The sequence below is a fragment of the Salvelinus namaycush genome, chromosome 2 (assembly GCF_016432855.1).
Source record: "Salvelinus namaycush isolate Seneca chromosome 2, SaNama_1.0, whole genome shotgun sequence".
In the NCBI taxonomy this organism is placed as follows: domain Eukaryota; kingdom Metazoa; phylum Chordata; class Actinopteri; order Salmoniformes; family Salmonidae; genus Salvelinus; species Salvelinus namaycush.
In genome coordinates, this window is record NC_052308.1 from 72649585 (window position 1) to 72670700 (window position 21116).

Below are 21116 nucleotides of genomic sequence, written 5' to 3' on the forward strand. Positions count from 1 at the left end.
GTCCATGCATGTCTACGTCCATGTGTTAACTTGAGTTTTGCAACAAATAGCTAGTGAGTTATTACCGTTGTCATACAGTAAATATCTAAAATCATCAAATACAGCTACATTTTAAGTTGTCAACTTGGGAAAGTGCGCCGCAGAGAAGGTAATCGTTTTTATCTTACTTGATAGCTAAGTACCGGTAGCTAGCCTGTAAGCGCTTCGGCTCATTTCAATGCAGTCAGTTAGCTAGCATTGTGAACTTAGCCGGTGTCAGCATGTCAAAGTTGCAAGTGTTTTATCATAACTTTTACGGTGTGAATGTTCAATGTTAGTTAGATTGCTGGTGTCTTTTTTTCTCTCAGACAAAACAAGCTCTGACTACTTTGAAGGGGGTGCGCCCTGGTTTATGTAGCTAGCTTGCTACCTTAGCAAGCTGCTCTGACTTCAGCTCAGGCATCATTAACGTAATAGATCATCTTTGCTTCAAGCCATGGTTTAGCTAACAGTCTTTGTCCAACAGCTAATTTTCTGTGTGTGTTGTCAGTTCATGCTCTAGTTTAAACTGTGGAGGAAGAGCCCTAAGTCTAACCAATATCTGTTTTTCCAACAGCACTGTGTAACCTCGCCCAATATCAAATCAAGTTTATTTTATATAGCCCTTAGTACATCAGCTAATATCTAGAAGTGCTGTACAGAAACCCAGCCTAAAACCCCAAACAGCAAGCAATGCAGGTGTAGAAGCACTGTGGCTAGGAAAAACTCCCTAGAAAGGCCAAAACCTAGGAAGAAACCTAGAGAGGAACCAGGCTATGAGGGGTGACCAGTCCTCTTCTGGCTGTGCCGGGTGGAGATTATAACAGAACATGGCCAAGATGTTCAAATGTTCATAAATGACCAGCATGGTCAAATAATAATCAGGAGTAAATGTCAGTTGGCTTTTCATAGCCGATCATTAAGAGTATCTCTACCGCTCCTGCGGTCTCTAGAGAGTTGAAAACAGCAGGTCTGGGACAGGTAGCACGTCCGGTGGACAGGTCAGGGTTCCAACTTGTACTCTAACTTGACTCCTTAAGGAGACCTATGTTATTTTCAGAGGTATAATTTACTGGCCCTGACAGCCAAGTACTCCATCTAAACGTGAATCGATTCTCAATTGCAATATGGTTCTAGAAACGTAAAACCCATGACTTTCATATGACATCAAAATAATTAAACAAATGCAAAATTTACACTAACTGTACACTGCAAGCAATGCATGTTAATTTTCAGACGAGCATCTGGTCTCTTAACAAAACTCCCCCGGACAGTAGACGCCTTCGTCTGATGACTCTTATGTGTAATGTAATGGAACTGGTGGTCATGATCAATGGCTGTCTGTACCAACTGACCATTATAACACATTGTTGTCATTTCTTCCAGGACTGAGAAGTGCCCTATGCTGATCATCACCGCTCGGCTACTCCCCCTCTTAACTGTACCCTTCACCCACCAGAGGATTCTAAGGACAGTTGGCAGTGTTGCCTACAGGGGACTGAGAACCATGGAGGCCCACAGGGCCCCTCAGGATCCACACGTTAACACCACCCTGTCTGGGGTAGACACCAAGCCTCAGCCCCCTACTTCTGGAGCCCCAATGGAGGGCTTGAACCCAACTCCAGCAGCCTCAACACCTGACCAGGAGATGCCCCCGACAACGGGGTTGTTGCCAGGGGAGACAGTTGTCAGGGAGGGCAAAGCGGCCATATTGTTTCCCAGTGCCAACGAGGTGTTTTACAACCCTGTGCAGGAGTTCAACAGAGATCTGACGTGAGTTTGTCTGATGGGGCGTATTCACTAGGAAGTAAACGGAACAGAGGGACCTACCTGAATTTGTCCAATAGAAACTCTCATACAGTTTGCTTTGGTGTGCACTTCCGAACACACCCCTACTGGTCCTTTATCCCTTAGCTGGCCCAACGTTCATACACCCCTACTGGTCCTTTATCCCTTAGCTGGCCCAACGTTCATACACCCCTACTGGTCCTTTATCCCTTAGCTGGCCCAACGTTCATACACCCCTACTGGTCCTTTATCCCTTAGCTGGCCCAACGTTCATACACCCCTACTGGTCCTTTTTCCCTTAGCTGGCCCAACGTTCATACACCCCTACTGGTCCTTTTTCCCTTAGCTGGTCCAACGTTAATACACCCCTACTGGTCCTTTATCCCTTAGCTGGCCCAACGTTCATACACCCCTACTGGTCCTTTATCCCTTAGCTGGCCCAACGTTCATACACCCCTACTGGTCCTTTATCCCTTAGCTGGCCCAACGTTCATACACCCCTACTGGTCCTTTATCCCTTAGCTAGCCCAACGTTCATACACCCCTACTGGTCCTTTATCCCTTAGCTGGCCCAACGTTCACACACCCCTACTGGTCCTTTATCCCTTAGCTGGCCCACCGTTCACACACCCCTACTGGTCCTTTATCCCTTAGCTGGCCCAACGTTCACACACCCCTACTGGTCCTTTATCCCTTAGCTGGCCCAACGTTCACACACCCCTACTGGTCCTTTATCCCTTAGCTGGCCCAACGTTCACACACCCCTACTGGTCCTTTATCCCTTAGCTGGCCCAACGTTCACACACCCCTACTGGTCCTTTATCCCTTAGCTGGCCCAACGTTCACACACCCCTACTGGTCCTTTATCCCTTAGCTGGCCCAACGTTCACACATCCCTACTGGTCCTTTATCCCTTAGCTGGCCCAACGTTCACACACCCCTACTGGTCCTTTATCCCTTAGCTGGCCCAACGTTCACACACCCCTACTGGTCCTTTATCCCTTAGCTGGCCCAACGTTCACACACCCCTACTGGTCCTTTATCCCTTAGCTGGCCCAACGTTCACACACCCCTACTGGTCCTTTATCCCTTAGCTGGCCCAACGTTCACACACCCCTACTGGTCCTTTATCCCTTAGCTGGCCCAACGTTCACACACCCCTACTGGTCCTTTATCCCTTAGCTGGCCCAACGTTCATACACCCCTACTGGTCCTTTATCCCTTAGCTGGCCCAACGTTCAGCTCAAGGCTGCGTTTTCAACATGTACCTTATCCCTGGACATATTATGGGATATATGCATACATTGCAATTTGGATGTTTTCCTATGGGTCTGTAAACCTTCAGTTGAAGGAACTGCATTTAACATGGCTTATGTAGAGCAGAATCTGTGAAGAAAGTATAGCAATGGTCAGAGCCATGTATTTACACTGAACAAAAATATAAACGCAACATGCATAAAATTTCAAAGATTTTACTGAGTTACCGTTCATATAAGGAAATCAGTCAATTGAAATAGATGAATTAGGCCCCAGTCTATTGTTTTCACATGACTGGGTATACAGATATACATCTGTTGGTCACAGATACTTAAAAAAAAGGTAAGGGCGTGGATCAGAAAACCAGTCAGTATCTGGTGTGACCACCATTTGCCTCATGCAGCGTGACACATCACCTCCACATAGAGTGGATCAGGCTGTTGATTGTGGCCTGTGGAATGTTGTCCCACTCCTCTTCTACGGCTGTGTGAAGTTTCTGGATATTGGTGGGAACTGGAACACGTTGTCGTATACATCGATCCAGAGCATCCCAAACATGCTCAAAGGCTGACATGTCTGGTGGCTATGCAGGCCATGGAAGAACTGGGACATTTTCAGCTTCCCGGAATTGTGTACAGATCCTTGCGACATGAGGCCGTGCATTATCATGCTGAAACATGAGGTGATGACGGCAGATAAATGGCACGACAATCGACCTCAGGATCTCATCACGGTATCTCTGTGCATCCAAATTGCCAACAATAAAATGCAATTGTGTTCGATGTCTGTACCTCATGCCTGCCCATACCATAACCCCACCACCACCATGGGGCACTCTGTTTAAAACGTTAACATCAGCAAACTGCAAGCCCACACAACACCATACACGCTGTCTGCCATCTGCCCGGTACAGTTGAAACCAGGATTCATCCATGAAGAGCACACTTCTCCAGCGTGCCAGTGGCCATCGAAGGTGCCCACTGAAGTCAGTTACGATGCTGAACTGCAGTCAGGTGAAGTCCCTGGTGAGCACGACGAGCACTCAGATCAGCTTCCCTGAAAGGGTTTCTGACAGTTGGTGCAGAAATTCTTCAGGTGTTTCATCAGCTGACATGGTGGCTGGTCTCAGACAACCCCTCAGGTGAAGAAGCTGGATGTGGAGGTCCTGGGCTGGCTACACGTGGTCTGCGGTTGTGAGGCCGGTTGGATGTACTGCCAAGTTCTCTAAAATGACGTTGGAGGCAGCTTCTGGTAGAGAAATGAACAGTCAATTCTCTGGCAACAGCTCTGGTGGACATTCCTGTAGTCAGCATGTCAATTGCACACTCCCTCAACATGAGATGTCTGTGGCATTACTGTGTGACAAAACTGCACATTTTAGAGTGGCCTTTTATTGTCCCCAGCACAAGGTGCGCCTGTGTAATGATCATGTTGTTTAATGAGCTTCTTGATATGCCACCTGTCAGGTGGATGGATTATCTTTGCAAAGGATGGTACAGGGATATAAACAAATTTGTGCTCAATTTGAGAAGTAAGCTTTTTGTGCGTATGGAACATTTCTGGGATCTTTTATTTCAGCTCATGAAACATGGAACACTTTACATGTAGCGTTTATAATTTTGTTCAGATCAAATAAATTAGTGGCGCAGCGGTCTAAGGTACTGCATCACAGTGCTAGTAGGTGCCACTACAGACCTGGGTTCGATCCCGGGCTGTATCACAACCAGCTGTGATCGGGAGTCCCATAGGGCGGTGCACAATTGGCCCAACATCGTCCGGGTTAGAGGAGGGTTTGACCAGGGGGGCTTTACATGTAGGCCGTCATTAATTAAGAATTTGTTCTTAATTGACTTGCCTAGTTAAATGAAGGTACAATAAATATGGCTCAGGCTATGGTAGCTAGCTGGTTGTTCATCACAGGTATACCTGCTTCATGTCTCCGTCTTGCCCCCCTTCTCTCCAGGTGTGCGGTGGTTACAGAGTTTGCCCGGGAGCAGATGTCCCGGAGGGGGGTGAAGGTGGTAGTGCCAGGGGAGAAGAAGAGGGTGGTGGTCAATCTAGCTGACGAGGAGACAGAGATGCAGACAGGGGAGAAGAAGAGGGTGGTGGTCAATCTAGCTGACGAGGAGACAGAGATGCAGACAGGGGAGAAAGGAGGAGAGGAGCCAGTCGTAACTGCTTCAGTGGGGGAGCGCTGTCAGGTATGAAAAAGCATGTAGATGTGTGTGTGTGTGTGTGTGTGTGTGTGTGTATGTATGTATGCTTGCATCCATGTTCTAACCCTACCATTCTCCTCTCTCCACAATGGTCTGCCAGTGTGTTGGTATTCTAACCCTACCATTCTCCTCTCTCCACAATGGTCTGCCAGTGTGTTGGTATTCTAACCCTACCATTCTCCTCTCTCCACAATGGTCTGCCAGTGTGTTGGTATTCTAACCCTACCATTCTCCTCTCTCCACAATGGTCTGCCAGTGTGTTGGTATTCTAACCCTACCATTCTCCTCTCTCCACAATGGTCTGTCAGTGTGTTGGTATTCTAACCCTACCGTTCTCCTCTCTCCACAATGGTCTGTCAGTGTGTTGGTATTCTAACCCTACCATTCTCCTCTCTCCACAATGGTCTGCCAGTGTGTTGGTATTCTAACCCTACCATTCTCCTCTCTCCACAATGGTCTGCCAGTGTGTTGGTATTCTAACCCTACCGTTCTCCTCCATCCAGAATGGTCTGCGTGTGTTGGAGGGTCTGGCAGCGTCTGGCCTACGCTCTGTGAGGTTTGCTCTGGAGGTGCCTGGTCTATCTAGCGTCACGGCTAACGACTTCTCAGCCAAGGCTGCTGCCCTCATCGCCCGCAATGCCCAGCACAATGGGGTCACACACCTACTGCAGGCCAGCCAGAGAGACGCCAGGTTGGTCTCTCTCTCTCTCTCTCTCTCTCTCCTTTATCTCATTCTTTTCTTCTCTTATTTTCTTTTTTCTTTATGTGCTTGCTCACTCAGACAGTCTTCTCGGAGTCAAACTATCACTCTCCATTTATCTTTTCTTCTTTCTCCCTATTATTCAATCTCTCTCCCTCTTTACCTCTCTTTCAATCCACCTATTTCTCCTTCCCTCTGCCCCCCCATCATGTTAATCCCTCCCCGTCTCGTTCCTCCATCATGTTAAATACTCCCCGTCTCGTTCCTCCAGCATGTTAATCCCGCCCCGTCTCTTTCCTCCAGCATGTTAATCCCGCCCCGTCTCGTTCCTCCAGCATGTTAATCCCGCCCCGTCTCGTTCCTCCAGCATGTTAATCCCGCCCCGTCTCGTTCCTCCAGCATGTTAATCCCGCCCCGTCTCGTTCCTCCAGCATGTTAATCCCGCCCCGTCTCGTTCCTCCAGCATGTTAATCCCGCCCCGTCTCGTTCCTCCAGCATGTTAATCCCGCCCCGTCTCGTTCCTCCAGCATGTTAATCCCGCCCCGTCTCGTTCCTCCAGCATGTTAATCCCGCCCCGTCTCGTTCCTCCAGCATGTTAATCCCGCCCCGTCTCGTTCCTCCAGCATGTTAATCCCGCCCCGTCTCGTTCCTCCAGCATGTTAATCCCGCCCCGTCTCGTTCCTCCAGCATGTTAATCCCGCCCCGTCTCGTTCCTCCAGCATGTTAATCCCGCCCCGTCTCGTTCCTCCAGCATGTTAATCCCGCCCCGTCTCGTTCCTCCAGCATGTTAATCCCGCCCCGTCTCGTTCCTCCATCATGTTAATCCCTCCCTGTCTCGTTCCTCCAGCATGCTGATGTATGAGATGCGGGGGAAGAAGGACCGCTATGATGTCATAGACCTGGACCCCTACGGAAGCCCCGCCCCTTTCCTGGATGCCGCCGTCCAGGCCGTCGGTGAAGGAGGTCCGTAGATGTCCGTCAGTTAACCTCTCTGCTGAACATGTTTATGTGTCAGCGACAGATACATTGGGTGTGTTTTCCAGTGTGGTTTTCCTAAAGCCGTCTCTCTCTCTCCCCCAGGTCTGTTGTGTGTGACGTGTACTGACATGGCTGTGATGGCTGGTAACAGTGGGGAGACCTGCTACAGCAAATACGGCTCTGTCTCCATCAAAGCCAAGTACTGTCATGAGATGGTGAGGAACGCTGGGCTGAACTGTATTCCAGCAGCGTGTATTTTCAACTGAAACTGGATGCAAGTACAACCTTGTTGGTAGAATACGTGTGTAGTAGAAGGAACATTTAGGAAAGTTGTGTGAATACATTTAGAATATCAGTTTGAGAGTTTAGCTGTGTAGCTTGTCTCATAACTCTCCCTCCTCCCCCAGGCTCTGCGTATCATCCTGCATAGTCTGGACCAGAGAGCTAATGTGTACCAGCGGTACATCCACCCTCTGCTCTGTGTCAGTGTGGACTTCTACATACGAGTGTTTGTCAGGGTACACACTGGACAGGCCATGGTCAAAAACTCAGCAAGGTATGGACACACACACACACACTGTAACAATACTTTATCTAGACATAAAGTCTTCATAACGGACTTTAAAGTTGTTATTCTGAAGATATGATGACGTTACGCCGGTCATGACGTGTTGATTGATTTGATGTTGTGTTTCAGTAAACAAGCGTTGGTGTATAACTGTGTAGGCTGTGGCTCGTTCCACTTACAACGACTGGGCAAGAGGACGACTCAGGGAAAACAGTAAGACACTATTTCTCTATATGGGTTATTCCTGTCGAGTTGGGGAACTTTTGTGTGTTAATGTTTCTCTCTCTCTGTGTGTGTGTGTTTCAGTATAAAGTACTCTGCAGCCACTGGACCGCCGGTCGGAGCAGAGTGTGAACACTGTGGACACAGACACCAGGTGAGGACACACACACACACACACACACACACACACACACACGGTCTCTTACTTTCTCACGCATTCTCTCCGACACGTCTCTCCCTCCTCCTCTGTAGCTGGGTGGTCCTATCTGGGGTGAGGCCCTCCATGACGTGAGCTTCGTTCAGAAGGTTCTATCTGCCGTGTCTGGGAACCCGTCCCGCTTTGGAACCGCCCGTCGCATAGAGGGCATGCTCAGCATGGTCACAGAGGTGAGAGGTTAGGGGTCAAAGGTCTACAAGAAGCAGTCTGAAATACACTTTCTATTATTACGTGGGATAAGACATGGGGGGCCTTTTCTCAACTGCATGCTGCTCTCCTCCTTCTCGAAACCCATTGGAGGAGAAGGTCAGAGGTGAGGAGAAGGTCAGAGGTGAGGAGAAGGTCAGAGGTGAGGAGAAGGTCAGAGGTGAGGAGAAGGTCAGAGGTGAGGAGAAGGTCAGAGGTGAGGAGTATGCAGTTGAGATTCTTCCATTGATGCTGATCCGAGGTTAGGTTGGGGTTGTCACTCTTAATGGTAGGATTGGGAGAAAGGGTCAGCTGATCTGAGGTTAGGTTGGGGTTGTCACTCTTAATGGTAGGATTGGGAGAAAGGGTCAGCTGATCTGAGGTTAGGTTGGGGTTGTCACTCTTAATGGTAGGATTGGGAGAAAGGGTCGGCTGATCTTAGGTTAGGTTGGGGTTGTCACTCTTAATGGTAGGATTGGGAGAAAGGGTCGGCTGATCTTAGGTTAGGTTGGGGTTGTCACTCTTAATGGTAGGATTGGGAGAAAGGGTCAGCTGATCTGAGGTTAGGTTGGGGTTGTCACTCTTAATGGTAGGATTGGGAGAAAGGGTCAGCTGATCTGAGGTTAGGTTGGGGTTGTCACTCTTAATGGTAGGATTGGGAGAAAGGGTCGGCTGATCTTAGGTTAGGTTGGGGTTGTCACTCTTAATGGTAGGATTGGGAGAAAGGGTCAGCTGATCTGAGGTTAGGTTGGGGTTGTCACTCTTAATGGTAGGATTGGGAGAAAGGGTCAGCTGATCTGAGGTTAGGTTGGGGTTGTCACTCTTAATGGTAGGATTGGGAGAAAGGGTCAGCTGATCTGAGGTTAGGTTGGGGTTGTCACTCTTAATGGTAGGATTGGGAGAAAGGGTCAGCTGATCTGAGGTTAGGTTGGGGTTATCACTCTTAATGGTAGGATTGGGAGAAAGGGTCAGCTGATCTGAGGTCTGCCTAAGATGAGCCAGGTGTAATGTCCAAACTTGAACTGTTGTCTGTGTGTGTTCAGGAGCTGGAGGATGTGCCTCTATACTACACGTTGGACAACCTGAGCAGCACAGTACACTGCAGCACTCCCCCTCTGCTCCAATTCAGGTCAGACCTGCTCTCCCTCTCATATGACTGTCTTGTCTGATTACATCAAATACAACTCACCCCCCCCCCCTCTATTCTTGAACTCACCCTCTCTTTCTCTCTCTAGGTCGGCTCTGCTTCATGCGGGCCACAGGGTGTCTTTGTCTCATGCCTGTAAGAATGCTCTAAAGACGGACGCTCCTCCCAGGGTCCTCTGGGACGTCATGCGATGCTGGGTAAGACACAATGCACCATGGGAACCATTTCAATATGGGATGAAACTGAAAGTCCAAGTCCCAATCCAGGTGTAGATTTGACTGTATGTGGTGGTTATCTTGTATCCTGCAGGAACAGTCTAATCCAGTGAAGAGAGACAGACTGTCAGAGAGCAGCCCTGCTCACCACATCCTCAATACTGAACCCATGTAAGTCTGGGACTGAACCAACTGCCTGGGAGATGAAGATGCCAGTAGAGTTTAACATAGAGATGGTATAATGTAGTGATGAATATTAGGGAAAGGTAGGTGTATTGAAAACAAGCCATCATGTCTTGCCTCTCTCCCCTATCTCTCTCTCTCTTTCCTCTCTCTCCCCCTCCCCCGTCTCTCTCCTCTCTCTCCTTCCCTCTCTCCTGTCTCTCTCTCCTGTCTCTCTCTCCTTCCCTCTCTCCTGTCTCTCTCTCCTTCCCTCTCTCCTGTCTCTCTCTCCTTCCCTCTCTCCTGTCTCTCTCTCCTTCCCTCTCTCTCCTGTCTCTCTCTCCTTCCCTCTCTCTCCTGTCTCTCTCTCCTTCCCTCTCTCTCCTTCCCTCTCTCTCCTGTCTCTCTCTCCTTCCCTCTCTCTCCTGTCTCTCTCTCCTTCCCTCTCTCTCCTGTCTCTCTCTTTCCCTCTCTCTCCTGTCTCTCTCTTTCCCTCTCTCTCCCCCCTCCCCCGTCTCTCTCTCTCTCCCCCCTCCCCCATCTCTCTCTCTCTCCCCCCCTCCCCCATCTCTCTCTCTCCCCCCCTCCCCCATCTCTCTCTCTCCCCCCCTCCCCCATGTCTCCTTCTCTCTCCCCCATGTCTCCTTCTCTCTCCCCCATGTCTCCTTCTCTCTCTCTCTAGTCTACAAGCATGTTTTGATGTGAGGGAGGATGCCAATCCCCAGTCCCGCCGTCGTCACCTCACCCGCTTCCAGGAGAACCCTGAACCTTTCTGGGGGCCCAAGGCCCGCGCCAATGCTGGGTAGGATACGCTAATTAATACTAACCCCGTCCTTGACCTCTAACTCTAAACCTCAGGCCAGCTGGGGGCCCAAGGCCCGTGCCAATGCTGGGTAGGATACGCTAATTAATACTATCCCCGTCCTTGACCTCTAACTCTAAACCTCAGGCCAGCTGGGGGCCCAAGGCCTGTGCCAATGCTGGGTAGGATACGCTAATTAATACTACCCCCGTCCTTGACCTCTAACTCTAAACCTCAGGCCAGCTGGGGGCCCAAGGCCCGCGCCAAGGCTGGGTACGGACCCTCAGACACTTATTAATGATGATCTCAACATGAAGTTAGCTAAATAAATATTTATACAGTATTGGTTTAAACCTCTCCCCATTGTTTCTTGCGGTCTCCACCTGCCTCTTACTGTGTTCTTCCCGATATTCTCTCTTTTCTCTGTCTTTCAACATATATTTACATTGCCAAAGGAAGTGAAATAGATAAACAAAAGTGAAATAAACAATAGAAAATGAACAGTAAATATTACACAAGTTCCAAAGGAATAAAGACATTTCAGATGTCATATGTCGAAACAGTGTTGTAATGATGTGCAAATAGTTAAAGTACCAAAGTGAAAATAAGTAAATATGGGTTGTATTTACAATGGTGTTTGTTCTTCACTGGTTGCCCTTTTCTTGAGGTCACAAATCTTGCTGCTCTGATGGCACACTGTGGTATTTCACCCAATAGATATGGGAGTTTATCAAAATTGGATTTTGTGGGTCTGTGTAATCTGAGGGAAATGTGTGTCTCTAATATGGTCATACATTTGGCAGGAGGTTAGGAAGTGCAGCTCAGTTTCCACCTCATTGTGTGGGCAGTGAGCACATAGCCTGTCTTCTCTTGAGAGCCATACGGCGGCCTTTCTCAATAGCAAGGGTATGCTCACTGAGTCTGTACATAGTCAAAGCTTTCCTTAAGTTTGGGTCAGTCAGTGGTCAGATATTCTGCCACTGTGTACTCTCTGTTTAGGGCCAAATAGCATTCTAGTTATTTTTTTGTTAATTACTTGACGCATTGGAAAGAATTATCTTTTTGTTTTCTCATGATTTTGTTGGGTCTAATTGTGCTGCTGTCCTGGGGCTCTGAGGTCTGTTTGTTTTTGTGAACAGAGGACCAGCTTGCTTAGGGGACTCTTCTCCAGGTTCATCTCTCTGTAGGTGATTACTTTGTTATGGAAGGTTTGGGAATCACTTCCTTTTAGGTGGTTGTAGAATTTAACGTCTCTTTTCTGGGTTTTGATAATTAGTGGGTATCTGCTCTGCATGCATTATTTGGTGTTTTCCGTTGTATACGGAGAATTCTGCAAAAATATCCTGTCTCAATTTGGTGTCTTTCTCTCCTAGTGGTGGAGGTATCTCATCCGACCTGGAGGACAGGAGGAAACAGGGTCAAAACAAGAGGAAGAACCAGATCACAGACGCCACTCAGCTTAAGAGCTTCCCCTGCAAGAGGTTCAGGAAGGTATGGGAGCACTGTTTCCCTCACCACACCCTGTAACGCTAGGCATTGCATTACACAAGATTCAGGAAGTCACAAGAGCTTTCCTTGCAAAAGGTTCAGAAAGGTACAGGGAAACACCCCACAATAACCATATAGACATAGTAGAATTGTAAGGCTGCGTTTACACAGGCAGCCCAATGCTGATCTTTTTACACTAATTGGTATTTTGACCAATCAGACCAGCTCTAAAAAAAGATCTGATGTGAAAAGATCTGATTTGATTTGTCAAAAAGGCTATTAGTAGAAAACTATGAGACTGTGGCTGCCTGTGTAGAGGCAGCCACAGTAATGTTTCACAGGAGCTTTCTCTTTGGTGAAATGTTCTGAAGGGTGTGAGCACACTCTGTTCTTTTCATAATAACACTGTCGGCATAGTAACCGTACACTACCAGAGAACAAGGTGTTCTATCTCCCCAGCAACAGACAGTGGCTCATTAATTATGAATCATAACACTTCAGCTATTATTACGGATACATTTTCCACACAATAATAAACCTTCTAAACGGGCATTGTTAAATACTGGTTATTGGCTTGAAGGGCATTCTAGAGCTTGCAATAGTTCCTATAACACACGGTATAATTTAAGGGCAATACATATTTTGTTTGAGCTGCTTTTTAAAGTAAGTCTAATTGGGAAAAGTATTGGTATTGTTTTAATTTGATTTTCATAATAGCCAGCTAAGACTGATGGTTGGGTTAGCTAAACTAGCAGGTCTGTTAGCTACAGTAGTTGCCTTGGTAACCAAGCAATCTAGTTAACTTGCTGGCTACTTCAGTGGATGTTGAACACATTTCTAGTGGTGAATATGTTACATTCCAGCCATGGTGTAAAAGAGATGATCAACTCTGGGAAATGATGCAATGCCATGGAAGGTCAGTTCCACTCCGCTAGTGGAACATCTTCTATGTCATTCATTATTTTCCATAGGACACATAGCCCCTCATTGATGTCTTACGTATGATTTGCATAACAATGCATATACGTTTTGCCCCCTTCTCTCCCTTTCCCTCTCTCCAGGGGAAATGCACACACGGTGAAAAATGCTGTTACTCCCATGACCCGCAACAGACTGACAAGATGGAGTGATGGTGGAGCGAGTCCTTCCTCCTCTCTTTTCTTCCCTCCCACTTGGTATCCTCATGTCCAGCTCAGCAGAATCTGTCCACTGTAAGGTATACTGGACACAATCATGGCTAAGCAACCAGGTGAAACTCCAGGCCCCAGACATAACTAACGTTGAACTCCGGGGTGAAGTTTGCCCCTTGGTACAAATCTAGGATCAGCTCTCCCTCCCCCAATCCTCTACATTACCATTAGTGGGGAGAATGCAAAACTGACCCAAGATCAGCATCTATGGGCAACTTCATTCCACAACATTATGGGATGTCTAGTTAGCCCTGTATTGGAAATCCACATATTGGCTTCATACTGAAGTGAAGCATCAGTTATGTTTTATTTATGACTGTTGTGACAGTCTAATGCAAGTGTGGAGAATTCATTTGTTCTGGTGAAAAATAGCTTTTACTGATGGTTCATTTTTATAACAACTTGTATAATTTCCTATGTGCTTTGACTTCCATTGTAATCATGTGGAGGAATGGGTGAGTGAATACACACTGGGTTTAATATCAGCTGCACATTGATCACTATGATTTAACACAAAAGCTGTGTTTACACAAGCAGTTCAATTCTGATCTTTTGCCACTAATTGGTCTTATGACCAATCAGATTGGATCTTTTGCCCATAATTGGGCTGCCTGTGTAAATGCAGCCTAAACCACTCATTTTTAAAAAGGCATTCAATTACGAAAGGCGCATTCGAGATAAATAAAAATCACTTATGGCACAGAATATTCACTCAGCATTGTAGAAAATATATATTGGTAACAGGTGTGTGTGAATAGTTGGTCACTAACATATCAACAATAAGTAGTTCTGGAAAATGTCTTTGAAATGGAAGGTTGTGGTTTTGGCACTGTAATATTACAATAAAGGGATTGTTCTTATGCTTCAAGCTCTTTTATAGAAGGTTTTTAAAACCCACTCCTGTCAACTGAATTATGACAAGAAACATGATAATCCTGTTCATCATCTTCATGTACTCAGACCCCAAATTATTTACATCCAATCAAGGCAGTGAGTTCATAATTGTTAAGCCACAGGGATTGGTTGATTGCTACTGCAGTGCTGATTGGTCATTGGCTAGTTCTGGAATGGAGGTTGGTGATTGACTATCTCTGCCTGACACGGAGCAGGAAGGTGCATATCTCCATGGGCTTGAGGTTCACCTCCCACACAGAGGGGTCTCCCCCTCTCTTCGGCAGGGGCATCTCACCTGAGGCAAACGGAGACAACAGGCATCAAGTTCTGTGCAATGAACAGAGCAACAAGCCCAGTTTCACAATGCAATGAACAGAGCAACAAGCCTAGTTTCACAATGGAATGAACAGAGCAACAAGCCTAGTTTCACAATGCAATGAACAGAGCAACAAGCCCAGTTTCACAATGCAATGAACAGAGCAACAAGCCCAGTTTCACAATGCAATGAACAGAGCAACAAGCCCAGTTTCACAATGCAATGAACAGAGCAACAAGCCCAGTTTCACAATGCAATGAACAGAGCAACAAGCCCAGTTTCACAATGCAATGAACAGAGCAACAAGCCCAGTTTCACAATGCAATGAACAGAGCAACAAGCCCAGTTTCACAATGCAATGAACAGAGCAACAAGCCCAGTTTCACAATGCAATGAACAGAGCAACAAGCCCAGTTTCACAATGCAATGAACAGAGCAACAAGCCCAGTTTCACAATGCAATGAACAGAGCAACAAGCCCAGTTTCACAATGCAATGAACAGAGCAACAAGCCCAGTTTCACAATGCAATGAACAGAGCAACAAGCCCAGTTTCACAATGGAATCGCTACAATAAAGCAGGTCAGCGGTCTTCACTCGTCCTAGAGGGCTGAGGAAGCAGAGTTGAAGGAGTTTGTTAGACCTGTGTGATGTGTACCTGACTCCGCCTTCCAGTCCAGACGCGTCATCTCATCCTTCCACTGATTGGCTGACAGGTTCATCTCGGACACGCCCAGCACGTCCAGAGTGGAGAACAGCTTCTACAGAGAGAGCAGTGTGTGAGTGACTGGACCATCTGCCAGTAACTTCAATATCTACATTGTTTTCAAAGTGGTTTGAAATGAATTAACTTGTGAATAACAGTTGTTACATAACATTGAGACAGGAATGTATGGTATTAGTAAAAGGTTTCACTTTGTTTATGGGTCATATGCATACGTGTGTGTTCTGAACCTGTAGGTTGACAGTTCATCTTGCTCTCCCTAGCCCGATACTGATGCTCCAGTCTGAGCAGCACTGTGCGTGTGTTCACCACTAACCTGACAGTGAGACTGAATGCTCCTTGCTCTCCTGGGCTTGCTGCTGGTGCTCCAGCCTTAGAACCACAGTCTCTGTATGGTGTGTGTGTATATACAGTGTTACATATCACTAACCTGCAGATTAACAGTAACAGGCTGGGAATGCTCCTTGCTCTCTGAGGCTTGGTACTGATGCTCCAGTCTGAGCAGCACTGAGTCCTGGTCCCACTGAGACACTGTCAACAGGTGAACAGCAGGGGGCAGCACTGCCTGTAGGCCAGAGAACTAAGGGGGGGAAATAGTTAAACAGGGTTAATTTCAATAGTCCAAAGTGACACGTATTTCATCTGCAGGGCTGATAACTGTTCCTCAATCAGCCTCCTCCTTTCCTAGATTCCTCACCTCTTTCTCAAAATCCATTGGAGAAGAAGGCCTGAGGGGCGGGACCTTCTCCAATACAGTTGATAAAGAGGCAAGGAGAACTTGAAGAAAGAATCATTTGAGATAGAGCCCATCTCTCACCTCCAGCCTGGTACTAGGGTGCAGCTCTCCGTCGGTGAACGTGATGAGAGGCTGCAGTACCACTTCCTGTGCTAGGGGGCGGTGTGTGTCAGCGGCCGTGGCAGGGGGGCTGAGGGAGAGGAGGAGGCGACCACGAACCACCAGGCCTTCTGGGTAAATGTCAGACGTCTCATTGAGGGGCTCACCTACACCCCGGACGTCATCGTACAGCAACCTACGGTGGAGCTGTCAGATGTGACAGTGATAAATGTGAGGCACAAAGATAGACAAGGTGTGGAGCCGGAGGAAAGAGGTGAGATGTGTGAAACACAACAGATGTCTTTGATGCCAAAAAGCTAACACATGAAAAATGAGAGTGTGTGTGTATGTTACCATGATCTCCAGTGATCCATCCTGAATGCTGCCGCCTCCCTGAGAACGGTCCGTCACTACAGTCAGCTGGTCCTTGTCATCCTGCACACACACAGTGTAAGTGTTGATGGAATTTATAAATGAATGATTAGAATATTCCACCCTGAAACCATGAAATTGATTAGAATCATAAAATTATTATTAATGTGTGTAGTTTTAATCAGTAACATTTATTGTAATTATGTGTGTTGTTTTAGTCAGAATTAGGGTAAAACAATATATCTGTACAATATGTTTCTATAGTATCTTAAACACAGACTGTCTGAGCAAGCTTCGGTGCCGACCTTGGCTATGGGCCACAGAGATTTGGGAGAGGACAGGGAGTGCTTTTCACGGTCCCTAATCTTTGTCGGCTGGGTATTGATTTAGTATGTGCGTAGGATACCTACTGTTGGTGTGTATGTATGTGTGTATGATATCTGCTGTTTGTGTGGAAGTATGTGCGCTGCTATAAAATGGATGTCTTTGTATTGTGGACAGCAGAACGTTCTCGTGAATAAACTGTACTAACCTTTTGCATAAGCTGAGTCTTTGCCTAATTATTATTAAACCCATGGTCTTACAAACCTCGGGGATTGGTCAAAGCTATTGATTGTTATTATCATTGGGATTAATAATTCTCATGACAGTAAGTCACGATTTACTATTGTCAGATAATATCACATGAATTTGTAAAACAGAGTGAAGAGAACAGGAGGGAGAGTCAAGCGTTTTGAACCAGAAGGCTTCCGCAGAAAAATAAACTAAGTGGGAAGAGGAGGAAAGGAAAGTGCATGATCATGAGAAGGAAGAGGGAGTGGCAGACATGGGTGTATGACCAATTAAACACACCTTAATGTAAGCTCTAGAGTTGATTGGATAGTAGTTGCCAGCAATTGGCTCAGACTGCCTCAGGTTCCACGTGGGGCGGTAGTCTTTCCTGTCAGAGACAGATATACAACGCATTAGGGTGTATACTGTATGTGTCTGAACACATACTACTGGAATACAGTACTCCATCAACACATACTGATGCATAGATTTGGTAAACACACACACAGGTTCCTCACCGTCTCTGCAGCACCTCTCTGCCATTAGAGTCTGTGTAGAAGACACCAGAGGAGTTGATGCTGCTGTCTAGACGACTTATCACCTCTTTACCCAGGTCATCACTGAGGGGGGGCAGAAAGAGAGAATGGGGGGGGGGGGGGGGGGGGGGGGGGGGGGGGGAGAGAAGGGGGGGGGGGGCAGAGAGAGAATGGGGGGGGGGGGGGGGGGGTGGAGAGAGAATAAGGGGGGGACAGAAAGAGAGAAGGGGGGGGGGTGGAGAGAACATGATACACTGATCTATGGTACAGGAATACTTTCTAGTCTGTTAAAGACTCACTCCTACTGCCAGACATGCACAGGCTGTCTCAATAACACGCCATTCTCCTTCCAGTGTATTATCTGTGACCAGGCCCCATGTGGCTCTGAGCCCCTTCCTCACCCTATAGGCACCGGGCCTACAGTCCACTCCAGTTCTAGAGCCCTGCTGTCTGTGTAGAGACGGACCACCTGAGAGACCCAGGGACTGAACCACTGTCTCACCTCCTGCACCACGGAATTCTGATGGGGAGGAGGGGGGCATAAGACAGGAGGAGGGGGTTAAGGCGGAGACAAGAAATTGTGAGATGACTGGAATGAATCTCTTGAATGTTTAGTGGGTCTTCTGCATATTGAATTATTGAAACACATGCAAGTAAATACACTACATGAAGTATGATGTAGTAGGTACCTGTAGTGTTTCTATCTTAGCCGTCTTGCTGATGATGAAGGGGGTAGAGGTGTTCGGTCTGAAGATGTAGGCCCCTGACATCTGAATACTCTCTGAGTTGTTACCATCGCTGGCGTTGTACCTGGAGAAACATACACAGAGCAAAGATGACAGAAAATCCCTCAATGTAACAATGCTAGCACACAGTGAGAGTAAAGAAGAAGGGAAGGATGGGGAGAGAGACTGAGGGAGAAATAATTATGGAAGGGTATAGAGAATAGGAAGGAGTGGTAGAGAGAAATGGAGAGGTAGAGAGAGGGAAGGGTAGAGGGAAATGGAGAGGTAGAGAGTAAGTAGTACGGACCAGTAGAAGTTCTGTGACAGTTTGACAGTCTGTTGTGTCTCCAGGTTACTGAGGCTGCTGAGGAGACCCGTCTCTGGGTCAAAGGTCACCCTGAGAAACTAGAGGAGACACGTCAAATTGACAGAACAGGTGACATCCAAACCTAAAAACCTAGATACAATACTTTTCCAAACCTAAAAACAACCCTTTTCCAACTGAGTTTATACATTGATATGTCTTCATTAATGGAGACATTATACATTTTGGAATATTCGTCTCCATTGATGACATGATATCAATACATCAAATATTTGCTTTCATAGTAAAAAGTAAGTTTGTGTACAGGCATAAGACCCAGACCTTGTTCTGTACAGTCTTGGGAGCCCTGGGCAGTGGAGAGGACTCTGGAGATGGAGGCCCGTTCTGAAGCAGGGAGACAGAGTAGGTGCTGTAGCCCAGGGGAGGGGCCTGAACCTGGAACAACAGCTCGTTGACAGCGTACCCCCTGCCCCTTCGCACCGCCGCTGTGGCCTGGGACACTGGGACAACCTGAGGGGGTGGGGATAGAGTGGGGGGGGTTACGGAACGGACAAACACACAAGTCGTACACAAAACGCAAATACACACACAATACATAACTGTCATAACAAAGGTTATTGAACAACTACATATGACAACCATTATCAGAACAGACAGACCAACCTGACTGTCCACAGCCTTGCCCTTAGGATCTGAGATACTGTAGGCTGTCCCGTTGACTGGCAGTCTGACTGGCCAACTGACTGGACGAGCTAGAGGGTTGTACACGTTCACTGAGAACTGACAGAGAAACATGGAAAACGGAATTTAACATGGAACCAAAGAGGATTGTGAGTGTGCCCGTGTGCGTGTTACCTTCTTGCTGGTCTCTGTGAGGGGACACACACTGATGTTGAGGTGTTCACAGTAAACACGAGGAGCAGATGATCCACTCAGAGAGGATAGAGTGTTACTGACCAACACCTGGGACAGAGGGGATGAGAGAGGTTACACCCTGTACAGTAATATTCTTTATTTAGTCTGTGTCCTATAGTCCTCCACACACTGGGGAGAGACAGATGGAGAGTCAATCATACACAGTTAATCTAACAAGAGAGACTGTATGGATCAATAGAAAGAACACACACACACGGTAGGTACCTGGCAGTGTGCCCAGCCGTTGGCCAGTCTCCTAGCATAGTCGTTAGCAACGTGTTGCTTTTCAGTCCCGGATACGGCGTCGTGATGCTGAGCCACTGCCATGGCCTTTTCTAGCAATCACAACACAGAACACTCCCTGTCAACCTCGCCGTCCTCTAATCCGCTTCAAGCTTATTAATAAGAAGGAGGCCAGTATTAATAAGAAGGAGGCCAGTATTAATAAGAAGGAGGCCAGTATTAATAAGAAGGAGGCCAGTATTAATAAGAAGGACGCCAGTATTAATAAGAAGGACGCCAGTATTAATAAGGGTGCTAGTATTAAGAAGGAGGCTAGTATTAAGAAGGAGGCTAGTATTAATAAGAAGGAGGCTAGTATTAATAAGAAGGAGGCTAGTATTAATAAGGAGGGTGCTAGTATTAAGAAGGAGGCTAGTATTAAGAAGGAGGCCAGTATTAATAAGGAGGCTAGTATTAATAAGAAGGATGCCAGTATTAATAAGAAGGATGCTAGTATTAATAAGAAGGATGCTAGTATTAATAAGAAGGAGGCTAGTATTAATACGAAGGAGGCTAGTATTAATACGAAGGAGGCTAGTGTTAATAAGAAGGAGGCTAGTATTAATAAGAAGGATGCTAGTATTAATAAGAAGGAGGCTAGTATTAATAAGAAGGATGCTAGTATTAATAAGAAGGATGCTAGTATTAATAAGAAGGAGGCAAGTATTAATAAGAAGGATGCTAGTATTAATAAGAAGGATGCTAGTATTAATAAGAAGGAGGCTAGTATGGACATTGAAACAGTGTCTGACTGCCACTAGGCTTAGTCAACTCATGTAGTGATGATGAAGTAGTGCACTTGAATGTGATGAAAGTGTGTACACTAGGCACTTACTCAGGGTGTCACTGTCTCCAGCTCCAAAGGGACCTTTCCTTGAGATGGGACCACCAAGGACCTCCAGCTGATTACACGTCTGTGAAACCAGAGGGAGGAGAGGAATGATGCATTAACCAAGTCTCCAGACATGGCCTCAGTGTGGGACTACTCAACTGTCATCCTTTAGTGAATGTCTGGTGGCTTTGTATGAAAAGTGTACAAGCTGTCAAATCCATGATTCCTCACCTCCCTCTGGAAAGCTCATTGGAGAAGAGGCTCCAAGTCCCTCCCCTTCGACCTCCTCCTCCAATGAGGAGGAATCAATGGCCGCGTTCGACATACAGCCAACTTTAAAGGCAAGTCGAGACTGACTAATCTACAAATCACCTTACATCATCAATAACTGCTCAATATGACTTGTAGATCAGTCAGTCAGTCACAACTTATCCATGACACATCACGGTTTTGAGGCTTTCAGACAAAGCCATTGTCTGAGGTTTGAGTAGTGTACCTGCAGGTAGCTGTTGCTGATCCTCTCATAGCGTTTCAGGGCTGGACGGCTGGTGAAATATCCTGTCCAGAAGTCATGAGCGGAGTCAGCATAGGGGAAGAAATCATCCCCTTTTAGAGGCCTGACGGGGGGGTCGGGGGTGGGGGGGAGAGAGAGAACA

The 21116-nt window shown here is 46.9% G+C and overlaps 2 protein-coding genes across 2 annotated transcripts in view; one reads left to right on the plus strand and one right to left on the minus strand.

Annotated features, from left to right (window-relative positions):
• LOC120018095 (tRNA (guanine(26)-N(2))-dimethyltransferase-like) lies at positions 1 to 14022 on the plus strand. Its single transcript, XM_038961084.1, has 16 exons — positions 1 to 148; positions 1405 to 1791; positions 5027 to 5264; positions 5783 to 5970; positions 6827 to 6942; positions 7060 to 7172; positions 7365 to 7513; positions 7655 to 7738; positions 7832 to 7901; positions 8000 to 8134; positions 9194 to 9279; positions 9386 to 9494; positions 9607 to 9683; positions 10357 to 10476; positions 11850 to 11967; positions 13026 to 14022. The coding sequence occupies exons 2-16, from the start codon at positions 1421 to 1423 to the stop codon at positions 13092 to 13094; spliced, it is 2043 nt and encodes a 680-aa protein (XP_038817012.1). The 5' UTR covers positions 1 to 148; positions 1405 to 1420; the 3' UTR covers positions 13095 to 14022.
• LOC120018089 (lysosomal alpha-mannosidase-like) overlaps positions 13524 to 21116 on the minus strand; it is a 15654-nt gene continuing 8061 nt past the window's right edge. The window contains exons 8-23 of the mRNA XM_038961072.1: positions 20957 to 21077; positions 20464 to 20542; positions 19572 to 19681; positions 19287 to 19394; positions 19095 to 19211; positions 18753 to 18941; positions 18414 to 18511; positions 18071 to 18191; positions 17783 to 17901; positions 17364 to 17465; positions 17146 to 17233; positions 16276 to 16356; positions 15904 to 16128; positions 15517 to 15666; positions 15021 to 15123; positions 13524 to 14343 (exon numbers count right to left, since the gene is read on the minus strand). Of these exons, the coding sequence (XP_038817000.1) occupies positions 14240 to 14343; positions 15021 to 15123; positions 15517 to 15666; positions 15904 to 16128; positions 16276 to 16356; positions 17146 to 17233; positions 17364 to 17465; positions 17783 to 17901; positions 18071 to 18191; positions 18414 to 18511; positions 18753 to 18941; positions 19095 to 19211; positions 19287 to 19394; positions 19572 to 19681; positions 20464 to 20542; positions 20957 to 21077 (1915 nt within the window). The 3' untranslated portion in view covers positions 13524 to 14239. The remainder of the gene's footprint in view (positions 14344 to 15020; positions 15124 to 15516; positions 15667 to 15903; positions 16129 to 16275; positions 16357 to 17145; positions 17234 to 17363; positions 17466 to 17782; positions 17902 to 18070; positions 18192 to 18413; positions 18512 to 18752; positions 18942 to 19094; positions 19212 to 19286; positions 19395 to 19571; positions 19682 to 20463; positions 20543 to 20956; positions 21078 to 21116) is intronic.